General features: G+C 42.1%; 1 protein-coding gene across 1 annotated transcript in view; it reads right to left on the bottom strand.

Moving 5' to 3' along the window:
- The window catches only part of ACSL3 (acyl-CoA synthetase long chain family member 3), a 44221-nt gene extending 18717 nt beyond the window's left edge, over positions 1–25504 (bottom strand). Inside the window, exons 1-3 of the mRNA XM_042878461.1 lie at positions 25436–25504; positions 9658–10079; positions 3957–4134 (exon numbers count right to left, since the gene is read on the bottom strand). Of these exons, the coding sequence (XP_042734395.1) occupies positions 3957–4134; positions 9658–10008 (529 nt within the window). The 5' untranslated portion in view covers positions 10009–10079; positions 25436–25504. The remainder of the gene's footprint in view (positions 1–3956; positions 4135–9657; positions 10080–25435) is intronic.
- Between the last annotated feature and the right edge of the window lie 2473 nt (positions 25505–27977).

Here is a 27977-nt window from a genome sequence, read left to right on the forward strand (position 1 = left end):
AAAAACTGTCTCCTGTATGTAAGGGCAGCTCATCAGTGATGGAGCATTAATCCACAGTTATTTCACACTGACTATTTTAAAAAACCCAATTTCATTTCCTGCCACTTTTATGGGAACTGCACGAGACAAGGAAGGAAGAGATCTGGGAGGAAAGGCAGCTCTAAAAGGAAGAGAGGAATGGCTCTCAAGAAAACAAACAAACAAGGTAATGTCTTTTTCCCCTAAGCATAACACTAAACAGAGGTATAACAATTTAGTATAGCTCACATTTCAAAAATGTTATAGAATCAGATATCACAATTATTAATTACAGCAACATCAGTGCTCTAAGTTTCATAACATGAAGTATCTGACTTTCTTTTGTATTTCTTTTGTATGGAGTTACTCACTCAGTACAGCACAGTAAGGAAGAACTCAGAACCAGGCATTTCTTACACAGAGAAGTAAATAGTTGACCTCTATTTATTTTTTCCTTGTTCAAACAGCCTATCGTAGTTCAGAACTGTTGCAGGGCAAACACACATGCACTGTGTTTTCTTTAATTTGGTGGGAGCAAAGTCCAGCAGAGTGCCTCCACTAGTTCCCACGAGCTCTCCCTCCTTACTTCGGTGACCCCTGTTATATAAACATCTCGCAGAAATTCAGCCTCCCCAGGCCAACAAGCACAACGGAGATGCTGTGCTGCTTGGAAAGAAAAGTATAAATCTCTGAAATAACCATTTACATAATTACTCATCCACAGAACAAATGCATCAAGGGAAAAAAACAGAGGTACACCACTTATAAGTTGGAGTACTTAAGATGGAGTACTGATGTCACAAGGAGAAACAAACCAAGTGGTGGCTGAGTCACTTCTCTGCACTGGCACCTAAAACATTTTCAGGCATTCTGAAAGTGGTTCCAGTATTCCCTTCCCATCCCTCCTGTTTTTCCCTTGAAGACAGACCAAAGCAGGATTATCTTTTGTGTTCATCTTTTCACGTACAATAATACAACTGAGTATTAAATGCAAAGGGGATCTTACAATTTCTGCTACAGAAAACAATCTAATCTGAAAAAGCAAAAAAAAAAAAAAAAAAAAAAAAAAAGCAGTAACACTAAGTTTGCCAGCTAATCATACAGAATCTTGTCCTAAAGCAATAGGATTTTTTTCACCATTTATTTCAACCTAACTAGACTGCTGAACCCATCACACCTCAGAAAGAAAAAGTAAAGTGTACCTTTACAGGCTTCAGCAAAACCAATTCTGACAAAAGCACTTCTGCTCAAGTTTCAGGAAAGTATAACTGAAAAACAAAACCATGACCTTTTCTATTTACTTCTTTATTTGATTATACACACCAGCTGTTGCATCTGCTCACACCACTGAACAACTCTTTGCAGATGAAGAGAGGATACACCAGTAGAAAATCTATTTTTTTTTTTTTTTTTTTTTTTTTTTTTTTTTTTTAACCCCCCTCCCTATTTTTCAACTACCAATCCCACTCTACTCTGGCAAATACAAGACCTACATAGTTTCAAAAAGATGTAAATATGACAGTCAAGAACACACAGTATTTCTTATCATCAAGCCACTTGTATGTGCAATACATAGGAATGAATCTCACTAATTCTGAAGTACAAAAGGCTCCTCTCTAATACCAAGTACAAGGCACGTGAACCTGGTCTGTTGGTGTGAAGGCTGTGCACCTACCATCAGGTTTAACACATTCCACATTCAAAGAATGCCACGCTACCAGAGTGGCTGCAGTTAGCTGATGTGGTATCTGAAAACTAAGAGGTGTTAATTTAAGTAATTTAGTAATGCCTTGCCACACTATAACTTCAACAAAAACTGAAGTCTATAATGAATCTAGAATGAATCTATAATTCATTCAAATTGAGCAAAATGATTACGTGAACACTGCATGATATTATTATCTGCCAATAGAAAAGTCAGCCAAGTTCACGTAAGATGACACACAGCTCAGATGCTAAACATCACATCAGACAGTGTGCTGAAGCACGTCTCAACACAGGAATTTAGAACACTAATATAACCAAATCAAAAACATATGCGTAACATTCTACACACAACATCCATGCACTCACTATCTCAGATTCCTTTTTCCCAAATTACAAAATCCTCCTAGTATTTATAAGCGTACTTCACTTCCAGTGTGAAGATAACTGATGCAAGCCTTTGTATTTTATTCCCAGGATGACCACTAGGAATCTAGCAGATCCCAAAAGTAATAAAAGGAACTGAGCAGTAGAATGGGATAAAATGCTGAACAGATGTTTTCCTATCAGCCTCTCCTCCTATGCCACGTCTTCCAATCACTCCACCATCTTGACAGCCCTCCTCTGGACTTATTTTGGTATCTCAACACAGAAGGTAATCACACAGAACCACGTGAGAACTGCTACGGATTCATAACTCTGTGGTTTAATCAAATAAACAAACTGATATTTATAGCACAGAGGGATCATTTTAAACAATTATGTTAGGTTTGCTTCCAAAATCTGAGAGAAGCCTGTGTGATACACTCCTTTTCTGTAACTAGGTACTAAACCAGAAGTTTCTGCACATCTGGCTTTTATGACCTGGTTCTTATAAAGGAAGAATGAACATGGCATGGGCAAGAAGAGGCCTAGGCCCATGGGGAACTACAGCTTTTAGAGTGCCCTTTGTGAAAATAAGGAATGTGCCCCTGAGGATGCCCCCACCACAGACTTACAGTTAGGTGTAGGACACATTAAGTCACGCTGATGAAATGGCCAATAATCCCCAGACCAAACAAGTTCAGTACTCAATAGATTTCTTAACAAGAAACTCAGTGATCCTATGCAAAACCCTGCACTGAGGCTCAGGCCACGTTGCAGCATGCAGCAGGCTTTGTGCCACTGGTGGAACTCAGACACTGCCGTGGCCTTTCACGTGACTGAAGCAAGGAGAAGGGAGCAGAGTGGCTTTGCACCCCTCTCTGCATGGTGCTGCAAAGTGAAGCTGTGCAAGGACAGCTCCAGCCAGTCTGTCCTATTCTGCCTCTTCCTCCCTGAACAGACTCTGCTTTGCCCACTGTTAGTGGTCTCAGCAATGAAACAGCAGAGGACTAACGGATTGGGAACTAGGGGTTATTAATGCAGATATTATCAATGAGAGAGAGACTGACTTTAAACAGTTTGCCAAAACTAAACATGGGAGAAAAGTAAAAGAGAGACACCAGGCTGCTCTTGAGCAAAGTCTCAGATAAGCATTCCAGTTAAATTAGAATGCACTAAATGACAAAACAGGCTATGAGAAAGCTGTGAGCAAACAAAAAGCAAAATGAGAAAATATACTAAATATTAATATTAAGCTCATTATTAATATTTTAAGCTCATTATTAATATTAAGCTCAGCTTAATGTTTGAACTGAGGAGTATCTTATACCTGGGAAGAGGAGTTACTAAGAAGCTTTTCAATTAGAAAGAGCTCTCCAAAATAAGTTCAAGACTCACCCATTCATTTTCGCTTTTAGAGATAACAATACAATAAACTAACTAAAATCACAACTGAAGAACTGCCAAATATCCAGGAAAACTTGCACAGCTTAAACTTTGACGTCAACTCCTTAAATTGAGTCAATGAATTCATGTGTGATTTTTGTTTGTTTGTTTTCATGAACTTGAGAATAATATGTACTGATTTGAGATTAGAAGAAAATAAATCTCTCTCAGAAATTCATTGAGCAAGATATATTTACTGACACCATAACCCAGCTGCAAATGCTACAGGTTTCTCAATTCAGCAAAGTAACTACAAATTACAATCTCTTTCTTACACAGCATTATTATTATTTTTTATAGGGGGAAAAAATCCTCAGTGTCCTATATAAACTTCTCTTAGTGTGTACAGTGAAGAGAGAGGTTTATTTTCACTCTATCCTCTTAGACCAAAAGAAATTAAATCTTTAGGAAAGATTCATACTTACGCTGATAGTTGCACATAAAGCAGGCTTGTGCTGCAATCATCCACTCAGCTCTAGTCTCACAGAAGATAGCAATGTTTGTCTTTGGTTGCTGACCCAACACTGCTAAGCCATTTCCAAAATTAACAGCTTTGATGTACACATCTTCATACGAAAGCCAGGTGTACTTGCCAAGGATGACCTAACAAGAATAATAAATTCAATTTAAAAAACAAAAAGCCTTAACATATGTCCTCTGCAACCTTATCCATGTGAGTAAGCTGCAGATGTCCGAAGCTGTTTAAATTGTAACACCGGTTTATTAATAATGAAAATATTCTTGCCAAAAATTACAGCAGCTGTTGCAGTATTTGTGTTGGAGCTTCCACATCTCCTTGCACATCACCGCCTGTTTTGGTTTTCACAATAGGAGGACACACAATTCCCACTGTATTTTGCAGTTCAGAAGCCCTAAGAAAGGCTGTGATTATCTGACCCAAATGCCTTTGGTTTCACAAAGCTTTTTCCTCAAACAGAGTGTGACAAGTTCTGTCTAATACGAGTCTTTCTGTGCATTTGCTTTCTTAGACATTTGGACTAAGATTCTCCTACACAAATACAATAAATAGGTGTTTGATCGTATGGAAGACTAACAAACTGGAATCCAGAAAGCACTGTATCCGTGGGTTCTGACACAAATTATGAAATTCCATTCCCTTTGTTTGTTCTAAAACAAACGTCAGGGGAAGAGGAACAATCTTACTGCCATGTTTTACTGCCAAACAGCAGAGGGACTGAAGATGGGAAACTATTGGCAAGCCTCAGCACTGAAAAGCCATGTGGAAAAAGTTAAGCAACCACACTTTCCTTCCGTATGGAAAGTTGGTGCACAGTAAAATTGGATTTGAATTTACAGTTCAGTACCTAGCAGGTTCCTATGTGTCTGCTTGTACCTTGCAGTGCCATTTTCTCACCAAGTAACAGGTTATTTAGAGGATATCCTAGAAATTTTCACACGTAGATGCAATACAAAGACATTTAGTATTGCATTTTCAGTCTATTTTCAGTCTACCTTTCTTATCTAGCTACAAGCACCCTGCCAATTTTGAACACCACCATTTTCATTGGTCAAGTATTTTCGACCTTTCCTTTGGCTAGAGAGCATTAATAATAAATGCACACAAACACTACAAAACAAAATCAGATAAGCAAACTTTTCCCCCATTGCCCCATTCTGTTTTTCAGATTTATCTAAGTTTTGAGGTTACAGATTGGAACATCTAACTTGGACGTGTAACCACATTTCTAACAAGGCTGTATTTCCAGACTTCCTAGCAAAATGAAAAGCTCGCTTGAATTTTAACAGAAAGAAAACAAAATTCCAATACATTTCTTTTATCAACACACTTTTTCAAGCTGCTGAAATTTTCTGCTGAGTTGTACTCACTACAGCCTTAATCCATACTCCTCATTAATGCCTACATCTAGGGAAACAACACTCAGGGCACACACAGAAAGATGCTTGGAAACTTCCAAAGCATTTTCATTAGAAAATATCATTTATCAAAACAAAAAACCAATACTTGCCAACAACAGCACTACCACCGAAAAATGAACAGATTTCACACACATCTGCTCAAGATTCCCCATCTTGTTTACAGAAACAGCCTCACAGACAAGTAGGCTGCCCCAGAACCAAAACCCTTACTGAAGGAGGATCACCAGCAACTCCCCTGCTGTCCTAGCAGAGAACCACTGCAGGATGCTGCCTGGCCATGCGTGGCTGCTGGCAACCCCACGGGCACAGTGCCTGGGCACCGACTCGCTGCTAACACGCCAATGACTGGGACCTGGCATGACAGCCACTTTAACACACCAAAGTGCTTCTGGAATGGCAACATTTTAATGTTTCAAAAACAAACAAAAAAAACCACACACGTTTTCCTATCCATTAAAACTTCAATTATTTCAAATTTCAATTTCAGCTTGAGAAATTTTTTTCCGCCCTAAACACCTTGGAAAGTCTCAACAGAACTCACCAGTACAAAGCAACTTAAAGCAACACCCTTTCTACCACCATTCTCCACTTACAGAAGTGTATCAGAATGCTGCTCTTAAATAATAACAGGAAAAAGCAGCAGGTTCTTGTTACCACTTCTGGTAGCTTTTCCAACTAGTAAATCAACAGCCTTTGGTCTTTTTCACCACCCGTGGTGTAACTTGCCAAAGTTGAAAAAAGAAAACAAACAAACCTGATCTTTCTGAATAACACTTGTGATTCTTTCTCCTTCTTTAAGCAACTTTCAGTTTCTTAAATAATTTATCCTCACTGTTTAAGCCAGTTTGATACAAAGCAGTGAAAAAAGGCCCTATATGTGCTTTGCTTTCCTGAAACAGGAGACAACCTGCAGAAAGGAAATAACATACTGGAAGCTGCATTTCTGGAGAACTCTAGTGAGTCTGAGTCATTAAGACTTTTCTCCATCAGGCTATATTGGGTTTTACTTTTGCTACTGCCTTCTATGTATTTGAATTCCCATGTTCATTCCCTCCCCACACCCAGAGTCTCTCTGCTATCCTCTCCCCCCATCATTAACATACCTCTTTTGTATACATTCCCTTTTTCTTCCCTGCATGCTTCCTCTGCAGGATGCAGCACAGCTTAGGGTTTCACACACCCTTCCTGATGTTTGAGTACTCATCTTCAAACACATCTCCTTCCTTGGCCCTTTTTGTGTAAAGTTGCTACTATAAAGAGCTGTTCAGGCCGATGGTTAAGTGCCATAATCTTCTGAACATTCACCCACACACCTTACTTTGCAGCTTTCAGAACCTCTCCCTGCTCTCACTACTGACACATGCCAAGAAAGTAACTGTCTGGGAGTTTGCAAGAGAAGGGCCAAGGAGCCAAGATTATTCAGAACCGATTAAACAGACATGTAAAACCAAACACGAAATCAGAAGAGACAGCACCTCTCAATGTTTCCTTAGAATAGTGCACAAGTAGAAAGACACTGCCCTCTAGTGCATCAGCTTTTAACCAGATTCAACCTGCAAGTTAATAAAAATACTTCAATCTTACCCTTTAATGCTGGAAAATATTTAATAACACTACTGAATTAATATTGGGAAATTTATCAAATTACCAACGAATAAGTATTTGCTGAACATTTTTTTAACCTGGATTGTAGGGCAGCTCTATTCTATATATTTTAGCATGAAGGTGCCACAAAACGTTCTGAAAGGCACAGAGGGCACACAGTCATGGAACTGCCCAACCTGACTGACCATTTGCAGTCTGCTGACAAACAGCTCAGAAGCCTCAAAGAATCTCAACTACAATTTGAAGCTGAACATTTTTGGAAACAGCAATAAAAATGAAGAACCACACACTCCCTAAAATACTGATTACCTAGGAGCACCTACGGTGTTTTTCATCATCATAAGCTACCCTCGTTCTGCCCATCACAGCCAGAACCTTCCTGCAGCCCCCTGCAGCAGGTTTCTGCACCAGGCACCCTGAACACTGCAGCACTCCCCTGCTGCAAGGAAAGGCTCCTCTTGTACCTCACTGCTCATCTCTCTAGCCTCATTTTTTTTTATTTATTTATTTTTAATAAAGTGAGGAACAGCACGGATTGTGTATTAAACACCTGCCACCATAATGACCCAGTGTCTAAACTCACACTATTTCCTATCTCTGTTGTTCTGCTGCTTGTTTTGTTTGATTGTTTTTACTTAAAGTCTATGAACTTCTGCTTCTTTGGCCACTGCACAGGAATAGATCTTTCAAACAATAATATAAAATACAAAGTTCCAAAAACAGTACAGATTATCTTGGATATCACTGCTCTCTAAATTAAGAGTGCACACAAACTTAAAGATGTAAATCTAGCTTTAAATAATTTTAGCTTAAAGTGGACATACACTTAGTTCTGTTAAGAATCAGAAGCTTTGTTTTAATTTGAGGGGATATGTCTTTAGTCGATAAATTACTTAGGCTAATTTAGCCCAATGCAGTCTGCAAATCAGAAAGCCATCTTCTAACAGGCAATGCAATTCAGTACACAGATCCACGATCTACATTCAGAGTTGCCACTGACATACAGATGACCTCAGATAGGCACATAAGCCATTCCCACCACTCCATTCAATTTCTGAAAGGGAAAAAATAATCAACAAGTTTTGCAGCTCCCAGAAGGTACATGAATTACATGCTCTACACATAAGAACTGAGAAGTGCCATGCACCTATTTAAAAAGCTGTACCAAATAAACCTCAGCCTTAACTTTCACTAAGAGGACCTGGGCAGTGAAGAGATGCATGGTATGAAAGACCAAAATCAAAGCAGAAGAACCCTGACATTCAAAGACACCTTGTACAATTTTCACATTTACTCACTTGCTAAAACGTGCTATGAGGTAATAAGAAATATCGTCTTCCTAATGGAGAAAAAAATAAAGCTACTTGCTAATTCCACAACTTGGAACAGAACAGGGTCAAGGCAAGCATGGCAATCAACCATCATAAGGGACTGTTGTGTCAAGCTTAGATAGAATTACCTAGCTTAGGTAATTTCTAATCTAAAGGCTGAAAAAATAAGTAATTTAAGTAGGTCAACATCAACATTCATCAACCTTCCAGTATTCAGAGCATGTTGTTTGCATAATAGGAAAGGCTAAAACTCATAAGATCTTAAGCCTTGTGCTACCAATTATATTCGAAGAACAGAGCACTGAAAATTCTGATCTGTGCCCAGAAGCCTTTACTTTGCAGAACACCAACTCCTTTCTGCTTCTTTACAGGGCATCAAAGCATAAATCAGAAACGATTCTATGGACCCTTTTCTCAAGAAGAAAAAAAAAAGTGCATTTCTGAACTCAGGGAAAAATTAATGACTGGGAGGAAGTTTCACTAACAAATCTGTAAAGGCTTCAACACAACTAGATTTTTGCCAACCACTGTGATATTAACTGATTTATTACTACATCAGAATTTAAAATAAGCATTGTTTAAGGACCCCTTTATTACAGACGTAACTTCTTCTGCAGGAAAACCAACCTAAACCAAAAATAGTCCCAAAAGTGCACGCAATTAATAACATCTGACATAAAAGCAAAGGACTCAAACCCTTCTTTGCACATGTCTATTCTGGTTCACTTCTTTAGGGAAAACTACATTTTTAAATGCCTGTAATCAAACATAAATCAACTACCAGCAAAGCAACACAAACCCTGAACTTTAAAGACTACAAAAACCTCAGTCTCTTGAAACAGCAGTTTTACACTAAAATTAAACCTCCCTCTCTGCACTACAATTACAGATTAGCAGAAAAAAATCACCTTAAAGAAGGCCAAGAAAATAAAAGTTTTGCAATTAAAGTCTGGGCAATCCTTTTTCAAGCAAAAATTCCATTAAGGACCTGAACATGCAGGGTAAAACTGCAAACTCTTAATTTACGGTTAACCTCACTGAAAATTGACTACTTTTCTTTACTCCTTTTAATTATGATTTTGAAGAAGACAAAGGGAAATATTTTTTGCTTACCTACAATAGGAACTTTAAGCCACTTACACCAGCCAACTACTTAAAGTAAATAAGCAAATAAAAGGCAGCACCTATCTTTTCCTCCTCCCAACTTGCTCTGCTGGACCAGAAATGTTCCAAGAGGAAGTAAATGCATGGAATAAAAAGTTCTCAAAAGGCAGACTGCAAAAACCCTTACCTTTTTGAAAACCTTTCCTGATGGCTGGATTTCATCTTCCTCCTTCAGGATTTCCCGCGTTCCTAACAGCTTTTTGTCCTTATATTTAGTTTTAGCATACTTAAAAACTTTGTCGAGTGTATCACAGCCAGGATATAGAACTGAAGCTAAGCAGTGCAGACTGTTAACAGACCTGTATGCACCCCCAGGCCTGTTATTCACAGGTCTAGCCTTAACCTGCTTGGATTTTGCTATAGCCTGCCTTGAGCCTGAAAATATGTACCAAGGAATGTACGTTACAACCGTATAAACCAAGATAATAAAGTTTATAAACTGCAGAAGAATGGGGTTGATGTTATGTTTCAACTTCATTTTGGCTCCTTGCGACAGTTACAGGGGAGAGTTTGAGACCATGGAGCAATCAGACAGGGATCCAGAAAGATCTGCAAAAAAAGAAACGAAAAGTTAACAGTAAACTGTATTTGAGAGAGAATGTTTTCAAACACGCATTTCAATACGTATCAGAAGTAGGCCTCTATGCAGAAATCAGGCCAGGAGCCTTAATCCCCCAACACAAACACCGCCAGCCACCCGTACTGAGGAAACATTCTTCTGCCCATTTAACAGGCTGCACTGCTGTTGGTATTTGCATTTCTTTGGACGTTAAACAGTACAAACACAATTGTTATGGAATTCAAGACTTGAGTTCTTTTTTTTTTTTCTTCATAAATTACACATATAACCACATTTATTAGCACATAACCACATAACATTTCAGGACAAACACAACTCATTCACAATTTCAAAAGACTCTCTCCGATCACATTAGAAACCTGCATGTGTATCTGAACAGCAGTCTGCACATCCTTCTACTGTAAGCATCCGACCTCCATACAGAACATAAGAAAACAAGTCACGTAACCATTCTGCATGAGGGAAACCTGATTGCTGGTCACCCAACCACTGATCAGCCCAAATCCTACCAACAGCGCTAAGAAGAGATTGTGCAACTTCCTCCAGTGTCCTTACAACACCTCTATACTCCATATACTTTTTTTTTTTTAAGCACAGTTTATCATATCTAATGAATTCAATGATGCAATGCCCTAACGTGCTCTAATGCACAGTAAATAAATTAGTCTGTCTATCCAGAAGATCCACACAACCAAGAGAATTAATTAAAATTACTATGGCAAATCAAAGACAATTGTCATAATGGTTGAAGATGAATTTCTGCAACAGAGAATGAGCTGCCCATTACAAAAATAGTTTTGCCCATAAAAGCAAAGCAGTCTAACTATAATTACACATCATTCAGTTAACTTCAAATGTATCGGTACAACTACATGAAGAGCAATAACGTAAGTCAGAAAACTATTACTGATGTGTGCACAAGATGGACAGATTTGACTGTTCTTAACTAAATGAACCAAGTGCCCGTTCACAGGACACAATGCCAATCCCATACCAGTTTTGCTGTCTTACAGACACCCACCAACTTCAAAAACCCTAATAAAAAGAAAGTTAGTAGAAAAAAAAGTTTGTATCATAAAAGATAAAACTTAGTAATGGAAAGACACCTCACTTTATCACAAGCATTAGACTTGTACATCCTTTTGTAATCGATCCACAATCCTAAATGTGATGAATGAGATCAATTCCATCTTTCTCCAGATCATTCACTTTTTTAGAACTCCAAGCAAAAGTATTTCTGCAAAGCACCCAGAGACTAGTATTAACTCCAGCATAGGAGTCCTTCCTTGTAGATACTTAGTGGAGCAAGCAGCAGAGAGGGAAAGGAGTTTAAAACCTAAAATGGAACAGTGTATATATATATATACACAAATTATTTTTAAGATCAAAGGCAAAACAAGTGACGATAAAAAAAAATCTTAAGTAGGCTAAAGGGCAAATTCAATAATCGTTTGAAGAGACTTATGTTCTTAGGCTGTCACTGAAGGATACTTAAATGGAAATAACCACGTGCCAGACAATAAGCTGCTGTTGTCCAGAAAAATTATGGTGCTGTTGATAGCAGCACAGAACGTGACGTCTTCATGCTGAATTCTGAGTTGAGCAGACAGAAGTTCACCCGTTTTTCAGGAAGTAACACACCATGGGAATTGTGTCTGGCCCATCTCAGGGCAGACGGGAGAAGACACTTTTTCCTTATAAAGCTGAAGACGTTATTTGTGGCTACGCAGTAGAAAAGGAATTTAACCAAACTCTGTGATAAGCAAGAAATAAAGACAACTGACTTAATACCTTTTGGCAAATTCTTCTCTAAAGAAAGTCCCTATCTGAAAAACAAGCAAGCTGTCCAGAAACATTCACTGTAGGTTGCACGGCTCTTTGCTTAGGGAGGCACTGAGACCTTCTAGAACAGCAGCTTTCCCTTTGATTTTGCTGATATTCAAACAGCTTTATTCCCAATTCAGAATGAGAAAGGCTTTTCCACTTTCTTTGGGAAAAAAAAAAAGAATAAATGCACCAAGGTCTGATCTTAAGCTCTTTTTTTTGGTGGCTTATTCAAAGCCTTGCACAAAACCCCACGTTTGAGTTGATTTCTTTGAATTGCAAATCATTAACTGTGTTAAGGCTTCATTGCAACAAAAGGTCTATTTCAAACGGATTCTTTTAAAAATTAACGTTTACAAAAACGTAGCTTTTCTGCCTCAAATGCTACTTTTTGTAGATTAAAAAAAACAAGATTTTCCAAATACATTTTCTTGCCTACAGATCAGTTGAGACTCATTTCTTCTCATTGAAATCTTGTAAGGTTTATTTGAAGATGTCCTTGAAATGATGATTTGTGGTCATCACTCTCTTAATACAGCTACTCACAAGAAGAGGTTAAATAAACTCAACATTTAGGGGCAGGGAAGGCAAAGTAGACAAGAACGGGATCCTAAGTAGGTTTAGTAAATATTGGTGAGAGCCAATACACTGAGAGAGCACCCACTGCCTTTACAATGCCCACATACTGTTCTTAAGTAAGTCACTGACAAATAAAAACATATGAAGTATGTGAAACATCTGGAAGTCAGCAGCCTACACAGCAGGTTAGCTGTAAGCATTCAGGCCCCCAGATAGCACACACGCATTCTAATGCAGTTGGGGTGTTCAAACCCTGACCAAACATGCAAGAAAGTTGGCAGATGAGACTAAGCACTGGAGGAGAAAGCTTTTCATTTATGCAAAATCATTTATACAGAAAAAGCGCAGAAGCAAACATTCCTGCACACACCCAACAGCAGTTCTATTTATATGTAAAGCTATTCCATGAAACAGGCACCGAGCAGCAAAGAGTAAGAACATGGGTTTCTTCGACCAGCCCAGGAAGAGGCAACCAGCACACCCACCGCTGAGTTTGGGGCAGCACACGGCAGTGCTCAGCACTGATCTGCTTAGTGCATAAGCAGCGATTTGGCCTGATACACTTCTTACACTAATGCTGTTACGCCCTTTTGGTTTAGAAGCAAACTTTTGTTGAATGAGAAATAAAATCCTTGCAGGAATGTGTTTACTAATTGATCTGCTTACAGCAGTTGCACTACAATAAAAGCATAAATTAATAAGAAAAAAGAAACCTTACACAACTTTTTATTATGGCAGGCACAGGTACATCAACTGATACAATATGTTCCTGTCTCATTTTACTCAACAGGAGCTGTCACAGGCAACTGCAAGATCTAAAAGTGGAAAATCCCAATTACATATGTCGATTACAAAAGATATTCCCTGCTTCTTCAGTTGTGTTTTGTAATATACACAAATAAACAAATCCTTTTGCTCACCTACCACTGCACTGTATCACCTTGGAGAGTCCAGGCCCACCACATTAAGTTAAAACAAACCCTGTTACAACACGCAGCAGGCTGGTCCTGGTTCATGCCTAAGCACAGCACAACCAAGGCGCTGCAGCAGTCAGACTCAGCAGCTCGTACCACCAGTTCCACCATTTGGAGTTGAAAAAAACTACATACACAGCACTGTATATTTATCTATGCATAGAATAGACTTCAGCAAGAGTCGTAAACATTCCTGGATTAAAAAGACTACACAAAACAGTAATTGTCACAAACACCAACTTCAATCTACTAAAGACAAAGGCTTTATTTATCACACTTTAGGGAAACAAGTCACACTTAAAATGCATACCAGCAACTCAGATTTAAAATATGCAGCACAGGTAACACTTCCTACCTATTCCCCGACTGCAAACATTATAATTTACAAAGCCACTCACTCCTCAGGCAGATTATCACTTCCACAAGACCATTTCAGTGGCTGGAGGTTAAGAATCAAGGTGCTTCCATCCAACTTCTGTCACACACAGCAACTAAACAAGCAAACTCAAACCCAGGGAGTTCAGATTATCCACGCAAAAACACTGATACGTGTGTAACTTAAATTGTAAATTTCTCACACCAGTGAATCCTGCAAACTAATCAATTAATTAATAGTTGCAGAAAAGTTAACAAGGGTTATTAATAGGCTTGGCTTTATTGGACTAAATATCAGACAATACATGTAGATATTCTGATATCTTGATTAAGAAAATTAAGACAACATAGGAAAACACATTATACAGCACTCTGCACTGTTTGCAAACTTTGCATAACTAGCCTCTGCTAGTTTACACCTGGACTTTAAATGTTTCTTTGCTGATATTCAGCAAGTTAAATACTTGTTTTTACAAAATGAAGAGTTCTAGAAGTTGCTGTTACTTATTTTTAAACATTCATGTATTCACCTGCATAAAACTGGGACAGAAAGCCAAACACCCAGAAATAGTTAGCAGCCTCTATTTCACAAGGAAATCCCTGGAATGCTACATGAGTTGCAGGCTGAGGTGATGAACGCTTTTGGGAACAGAAATCTAAATACATGCCAATCTAAGTAGAAGAGCTGTTCTGCAAGATAAGTTTATCATAGTCTTATCTGAAAACTGATGTTCCTCACAGCTGCCGCAGGAGTGCCGTCACATTGCTTATAAAGAAGCAGAGCAGACAGGAACCCTACACAGCCCAACAGCCCGGCTGGTGCGAACCCAACAGAGCCCCGAGGCCCGGCTGACTGAGAACTGCACAGGCCCAGCAGACTGATCTGAGAGCAGAGCTGGTGCTCAGCACACCTCCCGAATCCCAGCCCTGTCGGCAGCTCAGGCCTTCCTGCACACAAGGCTCATCTGAGCACACAGCTGCTGGGGAGAGGCGGCAGCAGGCTGTGGGCTGGGTGGGTGACAGCGCCGGGCAGCCACAGCAGCAGTTCCCACGTGGCTCAAGCACATTTAATGCTGGGCTGCTAATAAAAACAGAACGTTTGTTTGCAAAATCCAGCTCTTCCCTTCCATTGTCCCACTACTTTAGTGCCTGTGTGGCTAGGAACAAGTCTGATTAGCTCACTGATCCACTTTAAACCTTCTTGTCAAGCCAGAAGGGTGGACCTCCCTTTGTATCAACTCTGGTGCTTTCTGGAGCCTAGGGTATCATTGCAGGAACCTAAATCAACAGAAAGGCAATGCTACAGACACCTAAACAGGCACTCCTGAACCTATTGTCACCTATAAACATCCTTTGAAGATACTAACATCAGTTGAAAAAACAGCCTTCCCTGCAATTCTGATCTTAGCAATGTTCCTACTCAGTTGTTCCTCAATGTTCCTACTAAAATGTATTTACCTTAAGCTTTTAACTTATATAAGCCTAATGAAATGGATTGGCCAATCAATCTTCCACTAATAAGAGTAATTAAAATCAAGTCTAAGGTAGCAAATTTGATGGACGAAGTACCTTACTACAACTGAAGATGTTCAAGTAGCTTTGGTATCTACATAGTAAACATCAAAAAGAAGTAAACAACAACTTCCCAAATATAGTATTAGGTTTTTGAACCACAGCTACAAATTATGCATCAAAGAGCAGTTGAACAAAGACACCAAGACCACTATACATAAAGTAAGAACTCAACATAAGAATTAAATAGAAGCTTCAACATTATCCCCAGCTCTGGCTACTGGAGAGGGGGAGTACGGCCCAGGCATCACTGCCAGTTTACCCTGCTCCAAACTTCAACTTACTGCCATTTTCCAATCGTTTAAGACAGTCCTGCTAAGTACGTCCACTGGGAGGCAGACTCTGCTTTCCATATGAATAGAACGGAAGGATCAGAACGGTGTGATATGCATTTTCTATTGCCAAACACAGCCGGAGTTCACTTCTCTTATTTCTGGGCAAGTTAAAATGCCAAGCTGTGAAACAGGCTTCTGTGTGTATGTGGGGAGGGGGAAAAGGGAGGATAGATGAAAAAGAAACGAAAAACAATCAAAATAGAAATCAGTGTTCTGTTTCTGTATGCTCAGTCTGGCTGTGCATTGCATAACAGTCATATCTGTCAGATAAGAACGTAACATCAGAAACTTCCAGCATGCACAGAGATGTTCTCATTTACTTTTAGATGAGCTGCTTTTCCTATAATGTGACAGAAAACATTTTTTAAGGGAATATAGGTTAATGAATTAAAAAAGAAACCCACAACGTATGGCCAGCCCTGAAGTCAGGTAAGACCTTGTGTTTTTATGCCATTGTCTTCCTTAACATTTGTTTTTGACTTCATGGGCTTCTGCTAGGGATAACTTTAATTCAGAAGCCCTTTAAAGAGCAAGCAGCAGACAAATAAACTTAAGCCAATCAACACAGTCATACCTAGAGACCAAAATGATGTTATAGACTCCTGAAGAAAAAGTAAAGATTTATTCTAAATCTTTAAAGATGTTCTTCACAAGAAAAGTACCAGCCAGATGAACTACACTTTCAAGAGGAGTTGAATCCATTTTAAAGGGATAAAGATATCCACAGCACAATCAGACAGCGGACCGATGAAGTGGCACATTTCACCACTTAACTGGACAGGCTGAGCTGCCAACATTTTAAATACACTTTCTATTTTGAAGAACAAATAAATGTTCAGGCTCTAATTCCTTTTTTGTTTTGTTTTGTTTTCCCAACATAATTGTGCCCAGCCAGCTACAAGAATTTACCAGCAAGAAATGTAATGAATTAACTCACCAGGAACATCAGCTCTTCTTCCCCCATGTTCTGCTGCAGTGACTGCACCTCCAGACCAGGGGAAGATCCCTGCTCTGGCAGCAGTAGTTGCTGTGAGGTTCCCAGATGGAACCATCACATTTCAGCGAAGGATTTCTGCTCCAAAGCCCAACTGCATGTTTCAGGCTGCATTTTGTACCAGTCACTCAGTGTAAGGAAGGGATAACCCCAATCCACTCAGCAGGAGAGCTACCACAATGCTCAGGAGCTATCACATAAACTGGAAAGTCACTGATGCAGGAAGCAGTGCTGTACTTGCATTACTTGCACAGAAGCCTCTGGGCATTTGGTATCTCACTTAGTGAGCCTCTCACAAGGGTTAAGTAAGACATACAAGGAGCGGTACCTCACTCCAGCAACCATACAAATGCAGAGCACAACATGTGGAGGTTTTCCTGAACACAAAGAAAAAGGACAATATCCTAAGTTCTGTGAATATGGAATATTCAAGTACATTTTTCGTAATCACACAATCATTAAAATTGGAAAAGACCTCTAAAATCATCTAGTCCAACCAACCACCTACCACCACCAGGCCCACTGATCCACATCCCAAGTACACATCTACCCTTTCCTTGACCACCTCCAAGGATGGTGACTCCACTCTTCACCACTCATTCACCACTCTTCCTAAGAAGAAATTCTTCCAAATACCCAACCTGAACACCCCCAGCATAACTTGAGGCCATTCCCTTTCATCCTATTGCTGTTACCTGGGAGCAGAGATCACCCCCAACTCACACAGCCTCCTTCCAGGCAGCTGTAGAGTGCGATGAGGTCTCCCCTGAACCTCCTCCCCCTCAGACTGAACATCCCAGTTTCCTCAAGACTGTTTGTTTTAGACTGCATACATTAATAACTGTGAAATCCCATCTCCAAATAGAACTTCACAGACTACTGCCCTTGACTCCCAAGCTGCATCTTCTCAGAAATACTGTTACATTTGAACATATAGTCCACTTGAGCAGCAACGTATCGACACTGTTTTTCTCCTCAGAACCTAATATTAAATTATCACATGGCTTATTTAACTTCAGTTTTCAAGTAGGCTCAAACTAAGCTAAGCCGTAACTTACAATACACTGGAATGCTGCAGAACACAGTTATTTGCACGAGTGCCGACCAAATGTGTGCCACGTGCAGAAGCACGACACCAGGTCGTGTATGACATTAGGTCACTAGTCACTAGCTAGTTCCAGCTCGGAACTCAGGGCTTTGTCACAGATGGCACTGCCCTGTTCTCTGCAACATCTCAGCTGGCTAAAAAGCTCCCTGAGATAAGCACTTTCAGAAGTGCAAGCAGGGCTCCACAGCAGGCTGCCTCAGCTGCTCTGCCCTCCATCCCCCCATGCCCTGTGTCCAGGTAACCCTGCAGCAGACAGCACTCCTTGCACTCAAGAAGTGCGTAGAGGTGACATTGGGCTGTTGCAGGGAAGCTTAAAACACAAACAAGCAGGATGCTTTGCTGCAACCCTTGGATGCTCTGATTCTCCAGGGAAAGCAGGAGAACTTGAAATTTATATAAGTAAGGTATGAGGATGCCTAACATGGTCATTTGAAATATCACCCTATTTTCTAACCTAGACATAAGAGGACATGAGGGCTACTTTTTTCCTTAGCTGCAACTGAGTGAATACCCTTTTCTCTCTTTTTATAATCCCCTCCCTTTCTTGTAAGCAAAGGCAAGCAGGACGATCGATGAGCATGCCTGACAACCCCAGAATACAAAACAAAGGCAAAACAAGAACTCGTTAAATTAAATATCATTTATTCTAAGAGCACTGATAAGAACTAAGAGCATGATCCCCAGCTTCAGCTCCCTGTTCAACCTTTTAAAAATAAATTTACAAACCCAAGCGCTGAAAGTCAAAGGACTACATCCAGTACCCACTGCTGGGGGCCAGAGGAGATTAAGCTGAGGAGGCAATTCGCTACTCACAGAGGTTAATTCAAGTCCTTCGAATCAGTACACAAATATCATATAGGTAAAGAGTCTCTTGCAGAAGGGAATTGTCCCTTCAGCGAAAACAAAGAGCCCTCAGACCCCAAGTACATAAACAAGATCGAAACATTCAAGTACCTGTTCTGGATAGTCTGCACCACAAGTTTTAAAAAGGTCAACATTCTTGTTTTTAAAGAAAGAAAAGTGCCATTGTACCAACTGCACTTGAAGGAATTCTGTGTATATTCTCAGCCAAACTTATTTTGCCTGCGTTATTCAAATGGTCAGATTAGATTAATACATGTTGACAATTGGAAGTCCAGAATAACCTATTAAATATTTCCAGAATCTAAGATCAGAAATCAAGAATTTTATCTATTTCATGAGCTACAAACATTTAAAAACAACAAAGTAACCACAACTTTCAATAAAGAAATAAATCCCCCAAATCATCATGAACAACAAAGCTAGCAATGTAATGAAAATACAATTTCAACCATTATACTTTTAAACTCGTACTTTAGATACAGAAACATCTATACCAGGCTGGAAGCTCTCTCCACTCTATCATGCCCTAGATACTGTGAATGCATAACATAGAATGTGGACAGGATTTTTTTTTTCTTTGTAATAAAACTTTTATTGGTAAATTACAGATTTTTAGGAACAGAAGCTGTCACGTGTCCCTGTGAACGTCCTCTTAAGTTCCTGGTGAAAGGCCCTAAGGCCATGTTCCATTGCCCACCAGCAGCCTTGGTTGGGCCAAACCTCCATGCTAGGCCACTCACATGGCAGTTCATAGCCCCACCACACTCAGTTGGGATTTGTACCTTGTTCTTGAAAATTCTGGACATTATTAGGCAAAGCTAGTTATGTGGATTGTAAGAAAACCAGATAAAAATCTCCATAAGCATGTTTCTATACAAGAAAAATAAAATCTACAGAGTTATCACAGCTGCCAAGCTAGAAAATATATTTTTAAGCATCTCAGAGCTGTCCATTAGGAAAATAGTTTCCCTCTTCACACTTTCCTTAAAACAGGAAGATGAAGCAAACTTCCCCCCACCATAAGGGCAGAGTAAGTCCAAGATCCACTCATGAGACTGAATGTGCCCAAGTCCATGGGGCCAGATGACATGCATCCCAGTGTCCTAACGGAGATAGCTGATGTGGTTGCTGAGCCACTCTGTACATGTGAGAAGCCAGGGCTGTCAGGCAAAGTCCCCAGGGACTACATAGAGGGAAACATCACTCCCATCTGGGAGAAAGGGAAGAAGGATGACTCGGGGAACTACAAGCCAGGGAGCCTCACCTCTGTGCCTGAGAAGATGGTGAAACAGATCCACTGGGAATACATGTTAAGGCACATGAGGGACAAGCGGGTGATCCGAGACAAGCAGCACAGCTTCTCCAAGGGAAGGCTGCGCCTAACCAGTCTGGTGACCTGTGGTGGAGTGATGGTGTTGGTATACCTCTGCTCTGCCCTTGTGAGGCCCAGCTGGAGTTCTGCATCTGAGTCTGTGGTCCCCAACACAGGAGCTTTTGGAGAGGGTCCAGAGGAGGGTGATGAAGATAATCAGAGGGCTGTAATACCTCTCCTATAAAGATAAGCTGAAGGAACTTGGCTTGTTCAAATTGGAGAAGAGAAAGCTGTGGAGAGAACTCACTGGGGCCTTCCAATATTTAAAGGGAGTTTATAAACATGAGGGAAATCAGCTTTTTACAAAGGTAGATAGTGATAGGGCAAGGAGTAATGTTTAACACTAAAGGAGGAGAGATTTACACTAGATGTCAAGAGGAAGTTCTTTACTGGGTGAGTGGTGCACTGCTGGAACACTGGTTGCCCAGAGAAGTTGTGGATGCCCCACCTGCCCTGGAGGCAATTAAAGCTAGGACGGATGGGGCCCTGAGCAATCTGATCTAGTACTTGATCTGATCTAGTGCAAGGTTGGCAACCCTGCCTGTGGCAAGGGATTGGAACTTGATGATCCTTGAGGTCTGTTCCAGCCCAAGCCATTCAATGACTCTACGGTTCATCAGAACCATTAAACACACAGCTATACATGCATGACAAGCCCTGGTGACAGGACTTCCAAAATCACTGTGAACTTTATGACAGCAGAGCAGATGCAGCTCACATCTTCCCACACATGCAAGCAAGCTCCCTGCCCTAGTGCTGCTGAGGCTACTGCCTTCTTCCTACGCCTGCTGCCTTACCGTCCCCCTCTCCTCCTCAATACTCACCACAAATCCTTATGATGTCTGGAGACACAAAAAGAGAAGCATTATAGATCTTTGTGTACACCACTCCTACCCTTCCACAAAGCATTCTCAACTTCTGGTTTCTTCCCTGCTCCCTTCTAACTTTCACACACACTAAACTTTTTTAACACAGATAACAGATAGCCTCTTTACCAAACACAAAATTACACACATACCAACTGTTAACAACTCACCATACATCTTCTACTTTCTAACTTTTTCTTTTAAGTTCCCAGAGAATGAGTCTGTGCATTTTGATTTTTACTAAGTTTGATTTAACAACTGCAGAGCATGCTCCACTGTTTCACAGAATACAATGTGCCTTCGCTTTGCTTTGCTTCACTTTGCTTTTCAGAAGTCACACCACTTTGCTTGGTCCGATAAACTTAGGTCATCACACACACACATGCATGTCACTGCACTAACTGCTCTGTGTCTGCTCAGGAAGCAACGAACCTCAGGAAGAGGCTTTACTTAAAGCATCTCCACGGACACAGAGGTTGCCCACATGTCTCTTAATTGTCAACCTGCATAAAACATAGCAAGTTCTACATCCTGCTCTGGAGAGCAAGATGAGAAAGGAAGAATACTTTTCTCTCTGAAGATACAGGCAAGTTGTTGCTAGATGGCATTTCTACTTTCCATTTACAATGGGTTTATCACAGAAGAATGAAGTGTTTTCCAGAGACAGGAATGTAAAGCAGCAAACAGATATGGGACAGGACATGGGATTTGCAGTACCACTGCTATTTCACTGCTTAATCAACACAAAGTCATCTCTTCCCCCATCCAGGTCTTACACTGCTTAATCTAGTGGATATAAGCATTCCAAGCAAGGATGATGCTTACACAGTACTCAATAACAGAGTATCGCATTTCCAATTTTTAAGAGAAATAGGGAAAGGCTTGCACTTAGTTATTGCTGCTTTTGACTGTGAAAAGCCACAATTCAGTAACTTTTGATAAGCCTTGCATTATCTTCCCTGCTTTTCAGGAAACTAATGAAACTGAGAAGCCGGTCTGTCCCACATCAGATGTTGTAATGAGGTAGCATGGCTTGCTAAATGACAACCATCACAAACACTGACACACGACTTCCCAAAACACGTGTGCTGACAAACTGCCACCTCCTCTTATGGGATTACATACACCAAACAGCACTACGACTGGGGATTCGTTCATGGGACAAGGAGGCACTTGTGAAGGCAATTCCTTCCCAAGAATCAATGGAGACTGCTGCAAAACAACTCACGAGTTCTGAATAGTATTTCCCTAGTTGATCTAGAAGCAAATGCAGAATGAGATTTGAGCTTTCTTCGGAGATTTCAATTTTTGTTTCACCTGTAGCCCTGGATTTAATAACGGTCATGCAGGAGGTGCAACTGGGATACAGCCTGTCCAGCTCATTTCTTTCAACATGTTCAAAAGTGCACCTTGAAGCAGAGTACTGAAATCTTCAAGGGCCCTTCAGGCCTTACTACACTGCAAGCCACCATGTAGATCAGGATCTCAGAATGGAGAGCAGTTCTTTCAACTCTAACTGCAAAATTAAACAAATAACGCCTTGCCATTTGAGAGCCTCTTAAGATTGCCTGAAGTGCTTGCAATATTCCTGCAAGTACAAGAAATAAACCTGCTTTGCAGAACAGCACACAGCTCTCAATAAGGCGGCTCAGAGACTTCCACCATGCAGGCAGCAGCTACCTGGAGACTCAGGGTGACTATGAGGGGAAGGGACTGCAGGGATCTTCAGTTCCACCCTCAGCTCAAAGCAGGGTGACCCAGGGGATGAGACCTCCCTTCTGAGGGCTTTGCACAATTACATCTCGAAAACTCCAAGGAAGGAGATGGGACTGCAACGCTCTGGAGCCATGAGGAAGGGGATGATTTGCTGCCACAGGGACATCAGGTGAGACCCAGTGGTAGGGCTGCAGGGCTGCACCCCACCAGGACAGCCCTGCAAAGGGTGAGTTTGCTTAGTAACCGACAGCACACGAAATGGATAGAAATCAAAGCCAAGTCTTCTTAGTGTTAATACACCTTACTTAGTAGTACTAAGTCGCATCTTAGGGCCATATTCAGATGCCCTAAATTCCACATAAATCCTTCTGCCTCCTATTTCTTATTAGCTGGCTTTCAGTCAGCTCCCCATTCAGCATCTTACATAAATTCTCTGAACTGCTCTCCAAAAACAACTGGATTTCTCCATGGTCTGGGAAAAGTGGATTCGGTGTAATTGCAGCCACCTGAACCCCGTCTGTAAGGCCCAGCAGCACCACTTTAGGCTGCATTACTCCTTTGGTCTCATCACTGTGGTGAGAAGCAGCAGTTTGTCAAGGTAAGTTTTGATTTTGTTACTCTTCCACTGGAAAAAAAAAAAAAAGTACTTTTAAACAAAAAGCAGATTTCTAAACAATTCAGGACCCAATTCTTCATGTTCTCCTCTGGAACACAACTCCATACCTGGGTCTCCTTGAACATGAATGCTCCACCCACAGTTCTCTCACATTTGGTCCTAAGCCACACATGCTGCTTTGTTCCTGATCCTTTGATAAAGATTTGGTCTTTAGTATGATTATAGCTCAAACTATTCACTGGTTTGTTGAAAGGAAAAGTAAAAGCCCCAGACCAGCAGTAAACACGGGCTGCGATCGTGTCTTAAATAAGAGCGCACAAAGACATCACATCCAGTTCTTCAAAGACTATCAATCTTATCAATTAAGAGCCCTTTTGGTGTTTCTAACGATTCCAGTTGAGCCAGATCTCCTCATTTGAGAAGTTCCTCAAACAGAAATCAGTATTACAGTTTTATAAAAGCACCCTAAATTGAGAACTTATATGTGCCAGCACACTCATCCCAAGATGCTCTGCTCAAGCAGCCTTACGTAATTAGGACCCTTCACACAAGCAAGACAGAGTAAAGAGACAGAAGCACTCCTCACCATTCTTAGAAGAGGAACCAGCACCTGTGCCCTGGCAGCTCACCCCACGGCCCAAGGCCTGTGCATAGCCACCAGGCACAGATCCTGCCCCAGCCCGAAGCCAGCTCTCTCTGAAAACATCACAGCACACCAGCAAGACACACAACTGTGAAATATCCTGTATCAGCTGATGTCACTGTTTGCTGAGGGTTCATCCTTTTCACAATCACTCTGAGCAGAATGGGACGCCTGGAGACAACATAACTCTCAGAAACAAGTGACAGCTTATTGTGGATCAAACAGACTATTTTATAACAAGTGTGGCAGGTTTGCTTCTCTTCCAGTGGCATTGTTTCTAGTAGTAAGAAGCCAGCTGCTCTGAGCAGTCACCAGAAGCAGACCTGTACCAAAGTGCCCAATGCCCTTCAGCTACCTTGAGCACAGGGAACAGCAGAGCCACAAGGTTTATCCCTGTTTGTCAGACAGCCATCAACATCAAACAAAGCATCAGATATGGCTCTACCTCTTGTTTCTAGGGACTCACAACCACAAACATACAGAGGGAAGTAAGCCTTTGGGTCACAGCGTTCAGCTTCAGACACTCCTGAAGCACACATGATGAAGTGACCACCAGGAGCAACAATGCTTTTCCTCACCTTCTCATGGCATGCAGGACATGCAAATATGACATTCAAGCTCACTGTGGTACAGATAGCAATGGACATCAAGTCTCACGGGTTCACCCAGATTATTGCCTTCCTTTCAGGACACATCAAAACCTGATTAGGCACCCACCATTTCTGATTACATGCCATTACATATAAAGTTACATAGTGGTGGGGCTTTTTTGGGGAGGGTTCTGCTTCAAAAAGCTCAGAAGACAACCCAGCAATGCTTCCTTCCAGCTGCCTTCATGCAGCCCACGGTTCTAATTTTCCCGGCGGTTTCTGCCTCGTGACTGTAGAAGCTCCGTGCCCAGCTCGCACGGCCCGAGCCCGGCGCTGCTCACGGCGACGGCCGAGGCCCCGGAACGCGCTCCTGTCCGCGCACCTCTGCCAAAGGCAGCGCCCAGCGGGCTGACCGCGGCACACACCGCAGCAGCACGGAGCCCTTCGGAATGCGAAGGCAGCACGGCAGCACGGGCCGGCAGCGCGCACAGCCGCTGGGCTCCCGCAGGCGGCGCGTTTCGGACCGCACAACGAAGCCCGCACGCGATGCGCTCCCAGCGGGCAGCTCCGGGCCGGGGGCCGCCGCAGCCAGATCCAGAATCCGAGCCAGAGCCCGCCGCCCGCCACGCTGGCACAGCCGGCCCCGAACCGCCACCTGCCCCGGCCCGGCCTCACCGCCGCTCCGGACGCCCCACACAAAGCGCAGCGCACGCCGCCCCTGGAGGAGCCGAGCCCAGCCCAGTCCAGCCCTACCTGACCCGCCGCGCCGCCGCGGCACCTTCAGCACCACTCCGGCCCGGATGGCCGCCGTGAGGCCACCCCGCCGGGAGCTGCTACAGGCCCCGCGCCGCCCGCTCCGCTCGGCGCTACGAGGACGCCCGGCCGCCGGACACTCACCGGTGCGCTGCCCGCGGGCGGAGGGTCCCGGCGTACCCCTCGGCTCAGCCCCGGCTCGGCCGCCCGCCGCCGGGCGCGCTCATCCCGTATGCGGCTGGGCGCCTCCCGATTGGCCGCCGGGCGGTGGCGCGCGGGGCCGGGCTCCGCAGGAATGGCGGCGGGGGGGGGTGAGGCGAAGCGGGGTTACTACAGGTCAGGCGCGGCGCGGCGCTGGGCGGGGCCAGGAGGCGGGGCCGGGCAGCCGGAGGGGTCGAGCTGCGCACCGCGCCTGCGCGGCGGTCCCGCGGCTGTGAGGCGCGGGGAGGTTGCGGGGCCCGCGTTGTGAGCGGCCGGGCGCAGGCAGCCTGACGTCAGCTGTCGTGGCGGCTGTGGCTGACGGAGCAGGCTTTGGTCAGGGCTCGGTTCCTGCCGGCCGTTACTGAAGACCTGTCCGTGCAAACACCTCCAAATCCTGCAAATGGCCCTTCGTGATAGAAGGTTCACATTTCTGGTTGTGCGTGGAGCCCTGGAGTGGCAGGAACATACCGAGTGTTGCTGGAAGTTAATTAACAGAGTAGACACTTCTGATCCGTGGAGCAACAGAAGTCACCTCGGTTACTGGAAAAAATGCTTCCAAGTATTTAGAACTGAAATGCAAGAGAAGACCATTGGCTTCTAAAAAGTGGGAAATATTATCCACAGGAGATAACTGAGCTACAAAGGTTATGAACTACGCAACCAAAAAAGATGCTAGCTGAAATAGCTGAAATAGGGTTAGGAGCACAGAAAGGTTCTGTTTAAAAGTTTCATGCTTGCTGGAAGAAGAAAGAAAGAAAAAACAGGAAAAGGAAAAGTACTTTTGGAAGGAGAAGAAACTGTTTTTCGAAGATGGCAAACATGGGCCTTTCTGCTACAGGAGAGAATTCACATCACTTTCTGCCAGTGGTTTCACTTACGTCAGTAGAGACAAAGTAAACTTAATGAATATGATGTGAATATTAATACACTGGAAGCAGTCCTACACTGCCATGTAATCTCTGACATTTCATTCCAGACAAAGAATTTTCAGGATAACGCTACAAAAGCTATTTTACGTGAAGGGAAATGGGAGGTTTAACACTGGATAGTGGCATGGGGCAGAGCTCATCTGCTCGGCATTGAGTCTTAAGTTTGAATCCTCTGTTCACATGTTTGCTCCTGGCAATTACTACAGTGCCTAGCAAAGACCTCTCTTTGAGAAATGCATGAAATGCACAACTTGCAATTAAACATGACCCTTATTAAACTGCTAGATCTGAACATTACTGAAGTATTCAGTGAGATAGCATCTGCGGATAACGTAGATTATTCCATGCCTGCAGCTGATTATCTCACAAGGTTGTTATGGAAACCAAAGCAACTGAAGTACTTCCCTTGCCCTGGAAGTACCAACTGTCAAACCCCACCTGGATGTCCTACGTGCAGGACATTCAGCAAAGAGCACTTCTTATGTCCCCAAAATCTGTCCAGTGCACACCACATCTTAAGATTATTTAGACAGAACTCAGCTGTTCAAATAACAACAAAAACACTTACAAAGAATGAGGAGATCTTGACTGGTCCTGAAGCTTTCAGTCACCAGCGTTCAAGTCAATTTTTAAGGAGTTCTGATTAAAAAGGCTCAACTGTGTCCAATTCCATTAGTCTGCAGTGATATCCCTTAAACTGCCCTCTGTACCGCTCAGTGCTGACAGCTGCCGAAGGCAAAAGTCTAAGCTAGATAACTTGGTTCCTGCACACCTTGCAGTTTCTCACTCACAGCTCAGCATCAGAGGTGAAAGATTATCTGCAGTCCCTGCTGATTAAGCAACTTTGGAGTTAGAGACACCAAAGGTTTAAATACACATTTACACATATATATTTGTATACGTGACAGCATATTGATTTAAACAGATGTCTACATGTATTCAGCATTCTCTTGAGCATCTTTATAGATTCCTGATGTTTAACATCTAGTACAGGCAAAGCTTATATTGATTTCACTGATTGTATCATACCTTTTAACTGAAACAGTTTGGTAAAGCATAGGAAAGATGCGGAGGATTGGGAGGATATCAATGTAATGAGTGCTTTACACCGTAACACTTTTCTTGTTCAACTCTATGCTGAATACCCATAGGAAAACTAAAGAACTTGGGGATTTATAGGAACCGATGATCACATACAGAATGATTGATAACCCACGTTTCTAATTGGAAATTCAAACTGTAGAAGACACTGTATAAAACACAAAATGTATAAGACACTGTGACTGTGGTAAGACACTGTGATAAGACAAGGTGACTGTGGGAGGTTGTGACCTTTCATATATAAACTACATACAACGATAAGAACTACCAAGTAAAAATATTAGCTGATTTATATATATAAAAAAAGACACAATAGCACAATTAAAGGCAATTAAAAAGCTTTTGTGTCACCCTAGAGCATTCAGGCAGTTAAGGAGTAGCTGCAAAATCCTTAATGGCTGCTACAGATTGCACTGATGTATTCACAAATGCTTGTTTATTGTTTTTAATTTCCA

The sequence above is a fragment of the Lagopus leucura genome, unplaced genomic scaffold (genome assembly GCF_019238085.1).
Source record: "Lagopus leucura isolate 7727_CA_CO unplaced genomic scaffold, USGS_WTPT01 Super-Scaffold_100021, whole genome shotgun sequence".
NCBI lineage: Eukaryota > Metazoa > Chordata > Aves > Galliformes > Phasianidae > Lagopus > Lagopus leucura.